Below are 17874 nucleotides of genomic sequence, written 5' to 3' on the forward strand. Positions count from 1 at the left end.
GGGAAGGCCTGGGAAGTTCAGCTGTGTGGATGGAGAGGAAAGGTCAGGGGGTTGGGAATAGCATGGAGAAAGCAGCAGCAAGGTTTGGACACCAGGTCACAGGCCTTCGCGACAGGGAGCGTGTGGGATGTTCAGCGGTGACAGGAGGAGAAGGGGAGAAGGCTTCAGAAAAGGGACCCAGAATTTGGGTTTGGCCAAGTTAACAGCATGACATTCAGTCTGTGCTCAGTCCCCCCAGGGCTGCTGGCATTCCTGTAGATTTACACACCAGCGCACTAGGAAACTGGCCCCAAAGCCTGAAATGTTAGCAGCTTTTCAAATACCACTGGGGCCAGGTTTCGGGGCAAGTGCTGTTCAGCACTGCCTTCGTTTGGTTTACATGAGACCCGCCACACAGTAGTGTTCCGTGAGAGTCCCCAGCTGAGCTCAGGGCTGTGCAGAGACATGGCGAGAGTCAGTCAGCGGATGTCTACACCGCAGCGGGCGGCGTTTCTTCCCGCCCAGGCAGACAGGCACGCTCTAGCTCTGCTCAAGCTAAAAACAGAAGCGCGGCGGTTGCGGCACAGGCTGGCTGCAGCCCACTCAGCCCCTCAGGTGGCTAGCCCAGGCCAACACAGCCACACTGCTATTTCTAAGTACATTCGCTTGAGCAGAGCCAGTGTGTGTCTGGATACCCGGGCCGGGAGGCTCACTCCCAGCTGCAGTGTGGACGTACCCTGAAGCGCTGTCACGCCGAACAGCTCAGAGCCTAAACAGACAAGGCAGAAAAAGGCAAGGCAAACAAGACAACTGTTTCCATTTTACAGATGGGGAACTGAGGCAGAGAGAGCAAGGTCACAATTCAAGAACATACTTCCACCCGATTTTAAAATCGATCACCATTCTGGAAATCACTTAATCGCCGCTTGACTTGAAGCTCGCGCTAACAGTGACGCACGTTGTTAAGTGGCCTTCAATCAGGCCCTATGTAACTTGGCCAAAGGTGTCTGTGAAGAGCCAGCGCAGATCTCCTGAGTCCCAAGCTAATGCCTTCACCTCAAGGCCCCCCTGCCTATACATGTAATCTATCTTGTAGCACTCTGAATTGCCACATGTGTACCGGGGCGTTACCCAAAGTACAATTAAAACATCCTGCGTCTTTCCTGAACGACTTTTATTAAAAAAAATTAATTTGCGCATGATTCACGTGGGATTCAATGTTTAATGTTAAACGCACAACCCTCCATTTATATTTTGAAAAGCCTTGTAGCAGGATAATCACCATGGGCTTTGGTGGAAAGGACCAAATACAGATACTCACACAGAATAATAGGCACCGCTACAGCGCAGCACAGCACGTAAGCCCGCAATCGGGGGCTACTTGCCTGCTGAAAGTTAAGCATGTGCTGAAACGCTTTGTTGGACTGAGCTCATGAATTCCACTGAGGTTGAAATAACAAATGTTTCTCAGTAATTAGCTGGCTTTCAACAAACACACACTACATCAGAATCCGTATTCTCAGAGCACCATCTTGTGGAAAGACGCATTACTACATGCAGAAAACTGTTTAATTATCACACTCATAAACACTTGTTCCTGCAAGATCTGTGCCTAACTTTACACGCATGCATAAATGTCTGCAGGACTAAGGTGCTAGAACTGTTATTTTTTCACACAGTCGCAGAACATGACTAAACCAAGCCAACACGTCTATAAAACTATCGACTACATTAGCAACATGAACATGTAAAGGCCGGACTTTTTAGATGCCTAAGAAAAGGCTGTCAATTATGGGAAGGTAATTTTAAAATGCAGAGACAGAACATCGAAGTACGTTGCTGAAAAGTGTTGTGGAGTTTCAGTGAGATTTAACTCCTGGGTTCCGTAGACTTCAACAAGAGCAGAACTGAGCCCTTGTTTGGAGCATACCTAAATCAAAGGAACACATTTCTTCTGGAATAGTGTTATACAAATGCAAACAAACAGATCCTGTAATCCCTGAGCAGGCAAAACTCACGCTGAAGTCAATGAGAGTTTTGTCTGGCCAAGGACTGGAAGATCAGAATCTCTGCCCTCTAGTACATCATAGATGACGGAGCACAGTAGATGTGGTAGGGCCAGGGGACATAATGTCCAGTGGCGAATGTTCAGGGAATGTGGAGACTATGGAAGGCATAGTGAGTAGCCCTGGTTAACTCCATCAGAGACAGGGCTGGAGTCACAGACTACCAATGAGACACAGAATATGTCTTCATTGCACACTAAGGAGTGAGCCCAAGCCCTTCTTCCATCCACACACAAATCAGTCTGACTTGGGTCAGTGAGTGCTCAGGATCTGGGTCCTAGGACCCTGCTAAAGGGGACGGGGGTCATAGCCCGAGTCACACTGGGGCTCGGATCCAAGCCCTATATTTTGCAGTGTGGACACCGCTCAAGCTGCAGACCTGAGTCAGACGGTCTGCGTCCCACAGAATGGACCCTAGCACAGTTGTGGGTCCCGCAATTGTAAAACCTGAGTTTTGCAATGCAGTGAGGATGCTCAAGTGTGGGCTTGGGAACACAGAGTCCACAAGCTGAGGTCCCACAGACCCAGGTTCACGATGCAATGTAGACAAACTCTAATGGCCAAGCTACTCTCCCGCACAGGAAAACCCACAAGAGAGACCTGAATGTTGGGGGGAAACTCCAGGAGGTTCCCCTTGGGGGGGGGGGGGGGGGTTCTTCCTAGAACTGTCCTGCAAACTGGGCTGTACCCAAATGCACAAGGCTTTCAACCAGACCTGCCCTGCTATTACACTCCAGCTCACGAGACTTCAGCCTGGCCTCCACCCATGGGAAAAGGGTACACGCCTTGTCAGGGGACAAACTCCCGGCTTTTATGCAAAAGGAAGGGGCGACAGGAAAGCAAAGGAGGAAAGGCACAAGGACAGAGGCTGAGTCACCTCCTCACTCACAGTTATTGGACTCAATACAGAGGCCTGTGGGAGACAGGAGGTCAGAGTAGATGATCGAATGGTCCCTTCTGACCTCAACCTCTGAATCTAGGAATAGTTTATAAAGCCCACGTATCCCACCGGATGCAAGGCCCGATTTTCAGGGAGCCCAATCTCTGCCACTCCCTTTGGAGCTGACGGGAATTATGGGCCCTGACAATCAGAGCTGTGAGGCTCAAAGTGCATCTCCAGCTATTCTGAAGCTGAAAGGATCATTAACACAAAGAAAACAGACATCCCAAATGCATTTCCTTGGCCTAGGGATGGAGTCAGGTCCCCCAGGCAGACAGTGACGCAGATGCTGTAAGAGCATCTAAGCATGTTTCACTCCATCCCTATTCAGCAAAGCACTTAAACGCATGCTTTAAGCACCTCGGGTAAAATTTCCAAAAGTGCCAATGTGACTTAGGAGCCTGAGTCCCACTGACTTTCAGTGATCCTCAGGGAGAGATTTTCAAAGGCACAAACAGTGGTTAAGTGACGAACTCCTATGTCACTTTTGAAAATGACACTTGACTAAGTCACTCGGTCCTTTTGAAAATCGTACCCATGATGTTTAGTGGAGCCACAGCCTTCATTCTCGCAGTTCAGCTGGAGGGAAGGTCAATGGCAGAGCCCCATCAGTGTCACAGCAGAGGGGTAATGGCTTTTCGGAAGCCTGGCTGCCCCTAAGGAGTGGCAGAACTGTATGAAGTGCGCCTGGGCATCTTTTTTGAGCACACCCAAAGATGGTGTGTGAGCCGAAAGAGTTTGAAACTTCGCTTCAGTAAGGGAAGGAGGAAAAACAGTCCTGAAATCCCAGTTTGCCTGGAAAGGGCTGCGGGCATCATCCCTGCAGCCTGGTCTCCCAAGGTGCCGCCCACTTGACAGCCATCAACGGCTAGAGGGCTTACTGGGTCCTAAAGCCAGCCCTGCAACCATACTCACTGAAAATAAAAGTATAGGCAAACCAACAGCAAAAACACCCTCCTTTTTCCCAGGGCTCTGTGACTTCAGAGAATCCTGCCAGTAACTTCCTTTTTTGTCTTTCCATTCAACTCAGCAAGTGAGTGTACTGAGTGTTAATTAGCGTGACAGTGGCCATGGTACTGCACAAGCAGGGACTGCATGACCTCACCTTATAGATTTACAGCAAATTTATTGTCTAAGAATAAAGTGTTTTGCGGAGCAGGGGCAGCATTTGGCATGTGCTTAGCTGCCTTGCTGAATTAGGGCCAAAGAGGGCCAGGTGGTTCCTGCATTGCCTTGAGTGAGAGCAACGGGAAGTCTCCGGGCCAAACTGACCAAGGGATGAAGGCAAGACAGATGCAGAAAGGCACCTAGTGATGGATGCAGAACGTTTCCAACTTAACTCTCCATTGAATCTGAGCTGTTCTGCAGCTGCGTCTGTTCCATACATGAGCACTAACGAGCCCTGATACAGATCCCGTGCTCTAAGGACGCTGTCGGCACAGACGAATATACTGCTATCTGGCGTAAATTATTCAAGTCCTCTGAGCTCCGACTGGGGCCCTGCCTTTTGAGACACCGATGCTACAACAGGAGCATGTGCCCAGCCTCCACTTCATAGGCAGCACAAACCCAAAGATCCCTCCCTTTTTGATGTGGTACCCTGTAGTAGGATGTCATTCAGCAAAGTAACCCGGGATTCCCTCCCATAGTTCCTGGGTAGGAGCTACTGTTTGTGACAAGATAATCTCAAAAGGAGAAATGTCCCATTGTTGTAAAGTGTGCTGAGACATGGCTGTCACTAAAGATAATTAAAGATAATCACATGATGAAAACATTACCAAGCTAAAGCCTTGCAAGGGTTACATATCAATCTTTCATTCGTAAGTCATAAATATTCGGTGTTAAACCCAAATAAGGGGTTCGCCCCAACTCCCGCATCCAAAACTCTCACCTTTGCAAATGCTTTCCCACTCCAGCTTCATTAGCTTGAACCAATGGGGTTCCCAGCAAGTTTTACCCCCAGGTTTTTGTTTCAGAGCACAGGAGTCCAGACAACAAAATGGTTTTTAAATGTATGACAATAAATATAGTGGCGTGTTTTTCTTCCCCACAGAATCTGCTTTAGCATTGAAATGCAGAGAGACAGCTGGAGCCAACTCGGCGGTGCTAAGTGTGGAGATAAATTACTGAAGTGCAATGTATGATTTACAGAAAATAATCCTGCAAGTCAAATGTAAAGTATTATATATGAAAGAGGAAAGTAACCGTTTCATTCAAACACCAATTAATTTATGCCTGCCTCCTGGCTACAAAGTAGTTATTCTAATGCAGCTGCACATTTTAAGCCGGCTAGAAGGAAGCAGAATGTCCTGTCTGGTATATTTGATTTCTTCACTTTGATGCTCCTCATTGAACCTTAGTTTCTTGGTAGTGCGGGGGGACACCAAATGCAATAGAATCAGACTGCTCCATGTGGAGGCAAGCCTTTTAAGGAAAGAGGCCCCCTAGGAACGGATCCTGAGACATCAACAGCCACCAATTCTGCAATATCAAAAGGTGCTCTGCATTGCAGGACCTCTTCTAGTCAATGGAGCTCTGTCGATTTATACCAGCTGGGGGCCTGGCCTGGCATCTTTGAAGTGTTCACCTTCTCCTGGGGGATACAGTATTGCCAGACCTCGAGCCAAACTGGAAGGGGGAGTCTTTTCTATTTTGCTTGGTAACATTAACTGCCCTGAATCCCAATCGGCCACACCAAGAGCTTCTTGCAGGGACCCGGGCCACCAAACGAAAGCCCTCCTCTCAGACGTATAGCCTCATTGACTGACTGTCGCAACAGGGCAACCAAGGGGGTGTGCGTTGTCCCCACCAGGCACTGCCATTCAATCACATCTGGCTGGTGAGCATTCCTTACAGTGTTTTAAATAAGAGCTGAGATTCTCAGGTAACAGCCTGACTCCAGGAGCAGGGACTTTAAACAAAACACCCCCACCAAATATGGCAAGAGTCACAATAAAAGCATGAGAGTTGGCGACACTGGGGATGGTACAAACTCTTTATCGCTTCATTTAACTTTAGTTCAACAACGTTAGAGACATACTCATGATGGAAGTGTTGGTCGGCCGTTGGATCAACAGGTATGTTTAATATATCTAGAAAGACACCCATGATCTCCATTCTTAAGATACTCTGGGAACAACCACTGAACAACCCACTACATTTGCCTAATTAAAGCTTACATATGCTAGGAAACTTTATTTTATGTATCTAAAAAGTTATAAAATCCCCTTCCATTATGGGACTCCACTGTGCCTGATATTCTGTAACATTGCCAGAAATAACCGTCCTCTTCAGGAGTTGAAGGTTCATTATTGGCATGGAATTATCCTTGTTACAATACACACATTTCTCTCTGGCGTCCTGCTGTGCTTTGATTGTTTATTATTTGTACAATTAAAAAACCCTGAATATATTGGCAATAAAAAGGAAATCTGAAACTTTTCCCTGCAGGAAGTGAAATCAGGATAGTTTAGCGAGGTGCTAAGACTATGTTAATTTGGATACAGTTTAAAAGGAGTGAGGATTAAGAGACGCACAGATAACTTAGGTTAATGTAGAATTTGTCTTGTACAGCTTTGAAATGATAATACTTGCATAATTTGCTTAAAAGTTTTGCAAAGGATAAATGTGTCTGACGTGCTATTCAGAGGAGCTTTAAAGGAATATACCAGTATAAGCAGATTATTAAACTTTAAGAATCTGAACTTTTAATAGGCTTTAAAAATTAAATGCTGTGAAATCCTGACACTCTGTATAAAAACCTTAAATTAGAAAGTTATTCTATAAAACACAGCAACACTTCTCACAGGCTGGCAAGTGCGCAGTGAATGGGCCTTTTCTGCGAATGTTGTGCTTCCCGTCAGCGTCTAACACATTTTAATATACCTTAAAGGAGTGTTTTGTTACGCATTTCTTTTTTCTTAATACTTCCAGCATATTTTCTTCTACTGTGTAGCAACTGCACAGTTGAAGACACTCATGCCCAGGGAATCTGATTAGAAAAATCAACTTCTTTCGAAGACTGCACATCTTTGCAACATGCATGTACTTCCTGATAGCGCTGCACCAGCTGATGTTACAAAAATAAGACAAAGAAAGAGGCCATCAGGATGACAACCCACTAATCAAATTCACATGATACCAAGTTAGGAAGGAGAACAAATTCTTTTCGGATCTGGACAGTACGATCTTGATAAATAAGAAAACTAGACTGAAGTCTATAAAATCAGATTCAATAAAGGGAAATACAAAGTGGGTCACAATGGAAAGAATAATCCAATATGCAAAGTGGGATGAGTCAGTCAATAGGAACACTAAATTCTTATAATCGACAGTGCTTGTCATCTACCCAGCAATTTATTAATCCTAAAAGCATTCCTGTGAGTAGATAAATGTTGGGTCAGATCCTCGACCGATGTAAATAAGCATAGCTCTGTGGAAGCAGAGAAAGAACTGTCATGCATTGCATCCCCTTCCTATCAGTTCTTTCTCTGCGTCCACAGCTCCTTTGACTTCAGTAGTGGTCTGGCTTATAGCAGATGAGATTTTCACCCATTGTATTTATTATCTCATTTTACATATGGGGAAATTCAGGCAAATACCCAGTATGAGCTAGTATGCGAGCTGGGGTTAGAACTCAGGGATTCCTGGCTCCCCGTCCTGCAATCATCCCTCTGTGCCACTCCCAAGGATCTACATTCAGGGTTGCCAAGAGGATTCAGGGGGTCTGGGGCAAAGCGGGGGAACTGCGGTGCTTGTACTCACCCGGCTGCGGTCCGGGTCTTCGGCGGCATTTCGTCAGCGGGAGGGCTCTTCAGTCACTCCGCGTCTTCGGCAGCACTGAAGGACCCGCCGCCGAAATGTCACCGAAGACCCGGAGTGACTGAAGGGCCCCCTGCCGCCGAAATGCTGCCAAAGACCCAGACCGCCGCCAGGCCAGGGCTCGTGGGGCCCCTGCGGGGCCTGGGACAAATTGACCCACTTGCCCCCCCCCTCTGGGCGGCCCTGATGTACTTGTGAAAAGCACAAAGGCGACGTCACATTGCACTAACAGGAACACCAGAGGGAAACGCAAGACAAACAGTCCACCCTGCTAAGCCATAATTAGGCCAACATGGGAGTGTCGTGTTCAGTCAAACTGGAGGAGGTTAAGAGGAGAGAAATGAAAAATGTGATAAATGATTTGGGAAATGAGAGCCATTGGGAAGGCTAAACGCACCGGGCATATCTAGCCTGTGAAAAGGAGGGACATGACAGTGGTCTGCAAATACATAAAGCAATATTATAAATAGGACAGAGCCAGTACTAACCAAGAGGACAAGAAGTGAAGAGGTTTAAGGAGCCGAAGGGCCAGTTTAGGTTAGATTGTAGGATAAATGTTATCCTCAGGACCGAGGCACTTGACCAAGCTCACAAGGGAGGGTGTGGACTTGCTGTTCATTGCTGGACTAGATACTCCCACGTTCAAATGGGTTAAGAATAATCAATAAATCCTGCCACAATGCAGAGGGTTACACTGGACAAATGCCTATAGGCCCCTTCTGCTAAGATACCCTATTAGAGACGTGGCTACTACAGCAGCCTCCAATCCTACAGAAATTATCTATAACCACAGACAAATGTGCTCACACATTCCAAATACATGGATGTGATAAAGAAACGTATCACGTAACTGTGCTGCTATCACACCGCAGGAACTGAATCACCTGCCCACAGCTCCCCAGCACGCCGTGTAATAGCTCAATCCCCTTGGCGGCTTTGAATGGCCACCTTTTTAAATACCACATTGATTAGAACAGCTTTGAGCAGCTTTAACTGACATGGAATTTAAAACGGGTCCAGGCAGAGGCACCAGTGTTAGCAACAGGGGTCAGCACTGTGTCCATGGTAAAGATTTTGAGGTCCAAGGTAATTTTTTCAAAAAATTGAATGACTGAATGACATAACCCCCCGACAATGTCCGTCACTAAGTATGGTAATTCTGTCAAGTGTCCGTCATGCAACATGGTGGTGCCGTAGTTAGCAAGGGTAGGACACTTGTAATGAATCGTCCCTAATGTGGATAAGGCTTAAGTAATCGGAAAACCTGAACCTAGACAATTTTCTCCATAGTATCAGGACTCTCTTAGCAATGTAGCAGTTATGAATGTGTCTCTGCTGGCTCCAGTCCAACTCTGGTACATGGAGCAGGTTAACTACAAGGAAGAAGGAAAGTCTATTCTTGTCCAGCCTGCTGTACACTTCACTCATGAGTATCTGAGCAGGCAAGCATTACATCTGGGTTGCAGCATCAAAAAGCCAGGAAAACAGAGAGAAATATAAAAATGAGGTGACAGAATTTTTGCATTCTAAGTACATGGACACCCTAGGTCAGGACTTTCTTTTCTCAGCTAGCTCTCCCAGTAGTTAGCTGCATAGGATGGCTACCAGCTGATAAATGACTAATATCCGGAAGCTGACTCCAAGGTTCATGAAACACAGTATTTCTTGTAAAAAGGTGAAAGCCAGGTCTAGGGGAAATCACAGGCGAGCATCAGCCTAGCACATGGACAGGTGAAGTTATGCCGGAAGAATTAGAGCGTACAGCTGATGTTTTTTAGGTTTCACCCCGCTTGGGGAAAATAAAGTCCAAGATTGTTTAAAGTGATTAGTGATTTTGGGAGCCCAACTAGACACACCTTGAAGGGGCCTCATTTTCAGACAAGCTGAGCACTCATGTTCTGAAAACAGGCCCCTTTAAGGGATCCCAATTTGGGTACTCCCAAAATTGAGGCAGCAAAAAAAAAAAAAAAAATCACTAGTCACCCTTGAGCACCTCAGATACAGTAATTAACCAATGAGATCATTCTTATTTCAATTTAAAACTCATTCTGTAAATGGGAATGAGCACAGAAGAGTCATTTATTTTTATCAGTTTGACTTTATTCAGATTAGTTTCTCTTTCTAATTCCAGTAAAGGAAACACCTTTGTGTACTGCTCACACTCCCAACCCAAGGAGAAGTCAGACAGTCATTCCAGGACATGTTAGGGTTGTATATGCTTAAAACATGAGGCGGGAAGAAGGTAAATAAATCTAAGACACAACGTTGTTGACCTATTTTCTGATCGTCTATGTGAGTTCCATGAAACCTTGGTCCTTTCTGAGGTTTTCTGCATCTCAGTACTGCCTCTCCAGCAGGACAGATGCAAAGCAGCCCCCATGCAAGCCGCCATCCACACCAATTCATGACTAGTTAGCAAGTGCTTTGCTACACAGAGCAGTTGGTCTTTCCTCCAGAGGACACCACTAACATCTCTGCAAGGGGATCCGATTTTTCGCACTCGTCTGCCATCGCTGTCACATAGCTCAGAGTGAAAAATTTAAACTTGGGCTCTGAAGAGGGTTGTTGTTAATATTTCAGATACGCTGGCAGAGGAGGTGATGTGTGTTTGACAAGATAGAGTGGGAGGGAGAAGACAACAGATAGCAGCGTGTTCACTTGAGGAAGAACAGTGCAGGACATAGCTTTCCTCATGGCACTGCAAAGTTGTTCATTTCATTATTAATTCAGTGGCCAGGCAAGTGGGAAGAGAAACTTCTGGTTTTCTGCTAAACTCTGTTCACGTTACTGTTACCTCCATCCTCCCAACTCCCCTCCCCACCCTGTCTGTCTTTTTCAGCCACCTGTCATGTCCTACACCAAAACTGTAAGCTCTCTGGGGCACAGATGGGCTTTTTTGTTTTTTGTCTATATAACACCTAACACAATGGAGCCCTGATCCTTGATTGGGGTTCCTAGGCACTGCCATAATAGAATTTTCATAAAGGTTCCAAAGTTAAGCATTCAAGTAAATGTCAGAATTAAGGTTGCCTTTTCACCCTTAATTTGGCCCCTTTGTCCTTACCTATACAATACAGCTGTACGCAACATCACATCACAAATCTGTGGCAGAGCCTGGAATAGTCAGGACTAGAACCCAGCTCTTCTCTTGGTGGGCTGTCGCCTTACCCACAAAATGCATCCCTTTTCTTCTTGCAACCCTCCGTCTCATTCATTGTCCATCCTGTGCCCTGACTAAGGCAGGTGTCTTGTAGAACAAATACTACGTGAGCCTGTACTTGAAGACTGCATCATGATGCATACGCACAAGGAGGCCAAATTAGGATTGCATAGGCAACCTTCGTTCAGGTATTTCCTAATTTCTAAGTGAGTGACTCTGCAACTTGGGTGACCTTTTAACATTGGGGTTTTTTTTTTTTTTTTTAATGTACATGTCTGGGTATTTTAAGCTGAAAAAGAAATTCCATCGTACGGAGCCATATTGATCCTGCCCACATGGGTCATCATCTGAGTCTGAAACCAGGACCCACACTGACAGCACAGTCCTCCACCACTGGCTTCACTGGGACTCTGTGTGGTCTGAGTTAGGACAGTAGAACCAAGATCGTAGAATTTCAATCTTGATCTGCAAAGACCTCATTGTACTTAAACATTTCACATTCTCCAGGCTTCAGTGTTTAATAGCATGATTTCATGTGCTTTTTAATTAAGAAGCAGAGAAATATTTTTTTCAAATCCTCTTTGAATTGTTCTTTTCATTAGGCATGGAGACAAAAGTTTTTCCAAAAGAAGGTACAGAGAGAGGGCACATTTTTCCTGAGGCAAAGTAACTTCATATTATTAAATGCATAATCGGCTATGCTTGAGTAATCTTTTAAAAAATAGTTTGATGTCATTTTCTGGTCCCTTCAGTGTTTCGGGTCAGTACTGCAAGTACAAGTTAATTATTTCCTTAGGTTACCAACCAAGAAGAAGCCATATTTTACACTCTACATTATTTTTGCCACATCTTGATATTATTTCTATTATTTTCCTTATGTAAACTGCTTTAATAGTAAAGGACATTTTGCAAAGTAGGGTTATTAGAAGAGCAGTCTGGTGATAGTACGTGTAATTATAATAAGCATTACTATGCTGAATTCATACATTCTTGAACATTTCTCGGGACCAATGTTTTGCAAAAGAAAAAAAGAAGAAGTTTTTTCATTAACACAGCGTTTTCCTTTGTAATATTAACCCTGCATTTATCATTCACCATCAGTCTCACAGATAATTGTCACAACACCCAGGGAAGCAATGAATATACTTAATATATTACATATGAAAGCAGGAGAAAACAGAATGGGGAAGAACCACCGTGGTTGATACTCTGCTGACATCTCAGAGTGACACCAAGGATGAATTTGGCCCAGCACTTAAGACCGAATTCCACACACACATGAACGTATGCAGTCCACACTGAAGTGCATCTGAGGACAGAATTAAGTGTTTTTCAGATATTACCATGTCCACAGGGAACCTACTTAGTATTTGTCTATTTCCTAATGTTAATGGTTCATTCTAGAATGAAGGTCAGATGTTCAAGTTGAAAGAAAGTCAGCACAAACCCAGAAGATGTATTACCAACAAAGACTGTGAATGGCTAGCCAACTACAAAAGCAGTTTCTCCTCCCTTGGTGTTCACACCTCAACTTCTAGAAGAGGCCTCATCCTCCCTGATTGAACTAACCTCGTTATCTCTAGACTGATTCTTGCCTGGACATTTATACCTGCCCCTGGAAATTTCCACCACATGCGTCTGACGAAGTGGGTATTCACCCACGAAAGCTTATGCTCCAATAGGTCTGTTAATCAGGTGCCACAGGACTCTTTGTCGCTTTTTACAGATCCAGACTAACACGGCTACCCCTCTGATACTTGATACCAAAACTCAGTAGCTCAGATAACCATCTGCATGAAACCACACCAAAGGTAAAAGGGTAACTACAACCTCATTGATACCTAAATTGTCACAGAATTAAGCCCTTTCCAAAGGGAGTGTTCCTCATCTTTGTTCCTGACTGGTCAACACCCACCCATCCTGTTTTCCACAGGGTCACAGCAGCATGTGTTACACACAGAGTGGCTTCCACAGCTCAATAAAGCATGAAGAATAACTTCTGCTCCTCCCCAGAGGTAGTTTTGGGCCCCTCTCTGCTCCATCGCTCTGCTACACATCACGCAGCAGACTCAGCTTCTGGTCTGATCGTTTTTAAGTTTTGTATAAATAAGGAAGATTGTCAGTGAAGCTATTTGTGAAACCTCAGACATTGATGAATTCAGTAGGCCCCAGTCCGACAAACACTGACATGCACATTTAACTGCTTATGAGGAGCACTGAGAAGAAAAAAAACAATTGTTCACCTCTCCACAATTTCTTGTCCATTCCAGCAAAGGGTGTCATTCTGAACAGCAGAGCCGTGGCTGCAGATGTACTCCGGCAAGCTGCTATAAAAACTGCTGTGAGATTTTAGTTTCATAATGAGCTCCCTGAAAAGAAAGCAAAAAGGTATACGTTAAAGAGGAACAGATTATTGTCAGTTCAGCATGTTTTACCAGCAGGCTTATAGCAACCAATGTGTACAGAAGTCGTGCATAATTTCCTACCTGCAAGGAGCACCATGACAAGTTAAGGGTGAAGCATCAGCCTTGTTTATGGAGACTTCTGCCACTCTGCATCACACCCTCTATGTCATTTAGTCAGGTCATGTCAGCTACTCTCAAATGGCAGATCCAAGCATTCCTTAGTCAGGCAAAATTCCCCCTGGTTTCAAAGGATGCAAGAAGCAGAGGGCTCGACGGCCCTGATCCTGCAAACTGTTAGGTGACAGTCTTCCCCGTGGCTAGACACACTGAGGATTATGTCAGAGACCTCCAGTGCTAGAAGCATGAGCTGTGACAGTCTGAGTTGAAGAGCTACGGCTCGGTAGCTGGGACCTGTAACACACACTCACCAGGAGGTTACATTTACACACATGCTTCACTTTACACACGAGTAGCCTCACAAGTCAATGGGACTACTCACCCGGGTAAAGTTAAGCGCTTGCGTCGGCAAGGTGACGGCCCGAATTTGTAACTAACTACTGTAGTAAAACGTGGCCAAGTTGATAACACAGGCAGTTACTGTCCATGCACAATGCATGCTATGTAATATGTAACAAAGAGCCAAATTCAGTACTGGACACGTTTCCCGAAACGGGGTGTATTCAGTTCTGGGGCTTTATATGAGCCCAGTCTACCTCTCGCCCTATAGATTGCTAAGGCAGATTTAAGAATCCAAATGAACTGCTTTACGGGAGAACATCAAGATTAAAGGCCCAAAAGTCCATCAAGACAGACGACTCCAGACACAGGACAGCTGGCCAGCCTCGCTCTGCTGCTGCACACAGGGTAGAAAGACATACAACTACATGCTTTTGCAAAAGCCTGTTGGCCTCTGCACATGCATGACTGTGAGAGATTTGCAGATACAGGTCCGAGTCCCATCCGCTTCCTGCAATCGAAGAGGCCAGCAGCGTATACATTTTTCTCCAGGAGGGAAGAAGGAGACCAGCTGTTGCCAGAGATGCAGAAGGTGGGGTGGACGTGAACTGGGCAGAGCCCCTGTTCATGCCCCTGTACCTAGCACAGAGGACCCTCAGGTCACTTGATCCAGGCAGCTAGCCTACAACAGAGCAATGTGGAGCAGAAGCCCCAGCACCATCACGCCTCGAGAAGGGGCCTGAACCCCAGAAGACTCTGGCTGCTGCTGGACATGCAGCCAGGGGAGACCGAACAGGATGTTCAGCTGCTCTCAGCTTTATGGGGACAAAATAGGGACACCAAGCAGGTGTCGTGCAAAACTCTTCTGTGCTGAGCTATGAAGGGCACCAGAATATTACTCAGACTCAAGGCCTCTTGGCTCCCAGAGCAGCACACCTTCCCCTAGGCTCTGGGGTACTTTGTGACTGTCTCTGTCGCCTCCCTCCTCCCCCCTCTCCCGCTTGCTCCCTAAGGCATCATCCACAAAGTGCACCTTTGACTCTGGACTGAAGGCTGGGACCGAGGGGTCGTTGCAGGGTGGCAGGAGAACAGGGCCGAGCAGTGAGTGTGTTTAACTCGGCGGGTGAAAGAAAACAAATGGAAAATAACTAAAACAAATCAAGGCAAAATGCATGAAATACAACCAGAGCATAGCCTATAAAGCAATGGGGTTTGGGGTTGCAGGAGCGCTCTTTTAATGGGCCGGGTGAGGGGGTGGAGATCTAAGCTCCATAAGGAAGGGGGGATGCTGAGATTTGCTCGATCCCTTACATCAATATTGTTGAACCACAAGGCGTGTGCATCAGACCAGATGGTGCCCTTCCTCCGACCTTTCTCCTCCCCCTTGTATTTTGGCTGGCTCCCGATCTGTAAGCATGTCGTCGACCTGGGAGCAGGGATTATCTTCTTGTGCATGTCTGTACGGCACCAAGCGCCTTTGAACCTGCCTGGAGCCTGCGGGCACTCGTGCAACATCAGTCGTCCCTGGACTGGTACCGTCTGCCTTTTGGCACGTACCACTCCTTATTTGAAAAGCAGTGAATCCACTTCAGACTGAAGTAAGCTGTTACAGAGATTAGCTGTGAGCTACAAACCACCCAGCTGGGGGCAGACAAAACAAAGAGAAAAATGTCTGGATGCTATCAAAGAGAGCCTTAATTTTTTATTTCTTTATTTTTAATAAGGCATACAGCTTTTCACTCCTAATCAGATTCACACAGCCTGTGCACACAGCCTCTATAGCTAACAGAGACAGAGCGGAAGATGATTCCTTTTCTTCCCCTACAGTATTGATGAGGAGTAATGTAATGCAGCTTTTCTGGCTATTGAAAGATGTCAGTGCTATTTATCTCCTCATCTCCACCAATGAACAAGCTTTAGTTAAAGAGAAAAGCCTTGCTAATGTCATTAAAAACATGTCACACAGCCGGAGCATCTTTCCTTGCAAAAATACATGGGATGATTTATGTCTTCACTTTCGGCAGGCACGAGAGTATTTTGTGTTCGCCATTTGTTCTTAATACATTTCTTGGGGGGCTTTATTTTCTTCATGGGGCCATCCGGGAGCCCAAAATAAGTCAAGGTTCTTCTCATGACGTTTCTGTGCTGAATTGCTGCCCCTTGAGAAGGACAGCCCCCACCTTACATTGCACCTACATAGCTCCCTATGGCACGACTGATACGGAGCACTCACCCTCCGAATACAAGACCCATTTAAGGTGCCTGAAGGTGGGAACCCAAAAAATTGAGGGAAATAAATCACTAGTTACTTCGGAAACCTTCGCCCAAGGTCCATGGCAAGGTGCAGGGCACTACAGTGCATCTAACCCCCATGCCAACCCTGCTTCCCCATTGATTCTACTCGACTTTCCCCAGTTTTCATTTCGTTCCTTTCTCCTCCCCACCCCCAATTTTTCTAACTCTGGTCAGGTGGTTTAGTCTCTGTTACTTCCCTAGACCTAGACTTACCCTTCTGGAGACAGAGATGGACCAAAGACTTGCACCACTTCCAGCGGGATGAATTTTCTTACCTACTTGGGTTTCCCTCATTCTTTTCTCCTTTTCCATCTCCCCCCTTTTTTTTTTTTACTTGTTTCCCACACTATTCAGTTTCACAGAACCATAGAAATGTAAGCCTGGAAGGGACCTCAAAATTTCATCTAGGCCAGCCTCTTGTGCAGAGACAGGACCAAGTAAACCTAGACCATCCCTGACACCCTTGGAAGCCTATTCCAGAACCAAAATACCCTTATAGCCAGAAAGCTTTCCCCCGATATCTATTCTATATCTCCCTTCCTGCAGATTAAGCAAGGGACACTGGAACAGGGGGGCCACGTGACTCCATCACATTTTACCTGCCTTAAGGGTGAGCAACAGGGGATGGGGTGGAGAAGAGTGAGAGGGGGATGGGGCTCAAGGGGAAGGAGTGGAATAGGGGGCGGGGACATAGTTTAGGCATCAGTGGCCCCCCCCACACACTTCTAGGGAGCTTCCAGCGCTCCTGGATTAAACCCATAATTCTCGTACTACCTTCAGTGGATATGGAGAACAATTGATCACCACCCTCTTTATAACAGCCGTTAGCATGTTTGAAGACACTTCTCACATTTCTTCTCAGTTTTCTTTTCTCAAAACTAAACATGCCTCACAGGTCAGGTTTGCTAAAACTTTTATCAGGTTTGTTGCTCTTCTTTGGCACATAATAGTCTAATGTCCTGGGGGCGGGAATACTTTGTTCTATGCTGGCTGTTATGCAGAAGGTTTAATGAGATCATCTGGTGGTTCTTTCTGGCCTTAAATTATATGACTCTCACTAATTTGTTCACATGTTTCATAAATCATGGCACCCAGAACTGGACACAATACTCCAGCCAAGGCGTCCCCAGTACTGAGCAGGGTGGGACAATGATCTCCCATGTCTTATATATGATGCTCGTTTTAATACAGCCCAGAATGACATTAGCCTTCTTCACCATTGCCTCACATTGTTGTCTCATATTCAATTTGAAATCCGCTATAATCCCCAATTCTTTTCTGTAACTGCTCAGCCAGTTACTCCACATTTTGTAGTTGTTCATTTGATTTTTCTTCCTAAGTGATGTACATTGCACTAGTCTTTATTGAATTTCATCTTGTTGATTTCAGACCAATTCTCCAATTTGTCAAGGTTGTTTTGAATTCTAATCCTGTCCTCCAAAGTGTTTACAATCGCTCCCAGTTTGATGTAATCTGGAAATTTTATAAGCATACTCTCCACTCCATTATCCAAGTCATTAATTAAAATATTGAATAGTACTGGACCCAAGAGAGATCCCTGCAGGACCCCACTACTTACATCCTTCCAGTTTGACAGCGAACCATTGATAATTATTCTTTGAGTGCGGTTTTCAACCAGTTGTGCACTGACCTTATAATAATTTCATCTAGACTTCATTTCCCTAGGTTACTTGTGAGACTGTCTCATGGGACTTTGTTAAAAGCCTTACTAAAATCAAGATATATCACATC

General features: G+C 45.5%; 1 protein-coding gene across 2 annotated transcripts in view; it reads right to left on the minus strand.

The window, feature by feature from the left end:
- Positions 1-17874, minus strand: part of GPC3 (glypican 3) — a 262387-nt gene that overhangs the window by 76417 nt on the left and 168096 nt on the right. For both annotated transcript variants that reach the window (XM_034782132.1, XM_034782133.1), the window contains exon 5: positions 13210-13335. In XM_034782132.1, the coding sequence (XP_034638023.1) occupies positions 13210-13335 (126 nt within the window). The remainder of the gene's footprint in view (positions 1-13209; positions 13336-17874) is intronic.

The sequence above is a fragment of the Trachemys scripta genome, chromosome 9 (assembly GCF_013100865.1).
Source record: "Trachemys scripta elegans isolate TJP31775 chromosome 9, CAS_Tse_1.0, whole genome shotgun sequence".
NCBI classification, from domain to species: Eukaryota; Metazoa; Chordata; order Testudines; family Emydidae; genus Trachemys; species Trachemys scripta.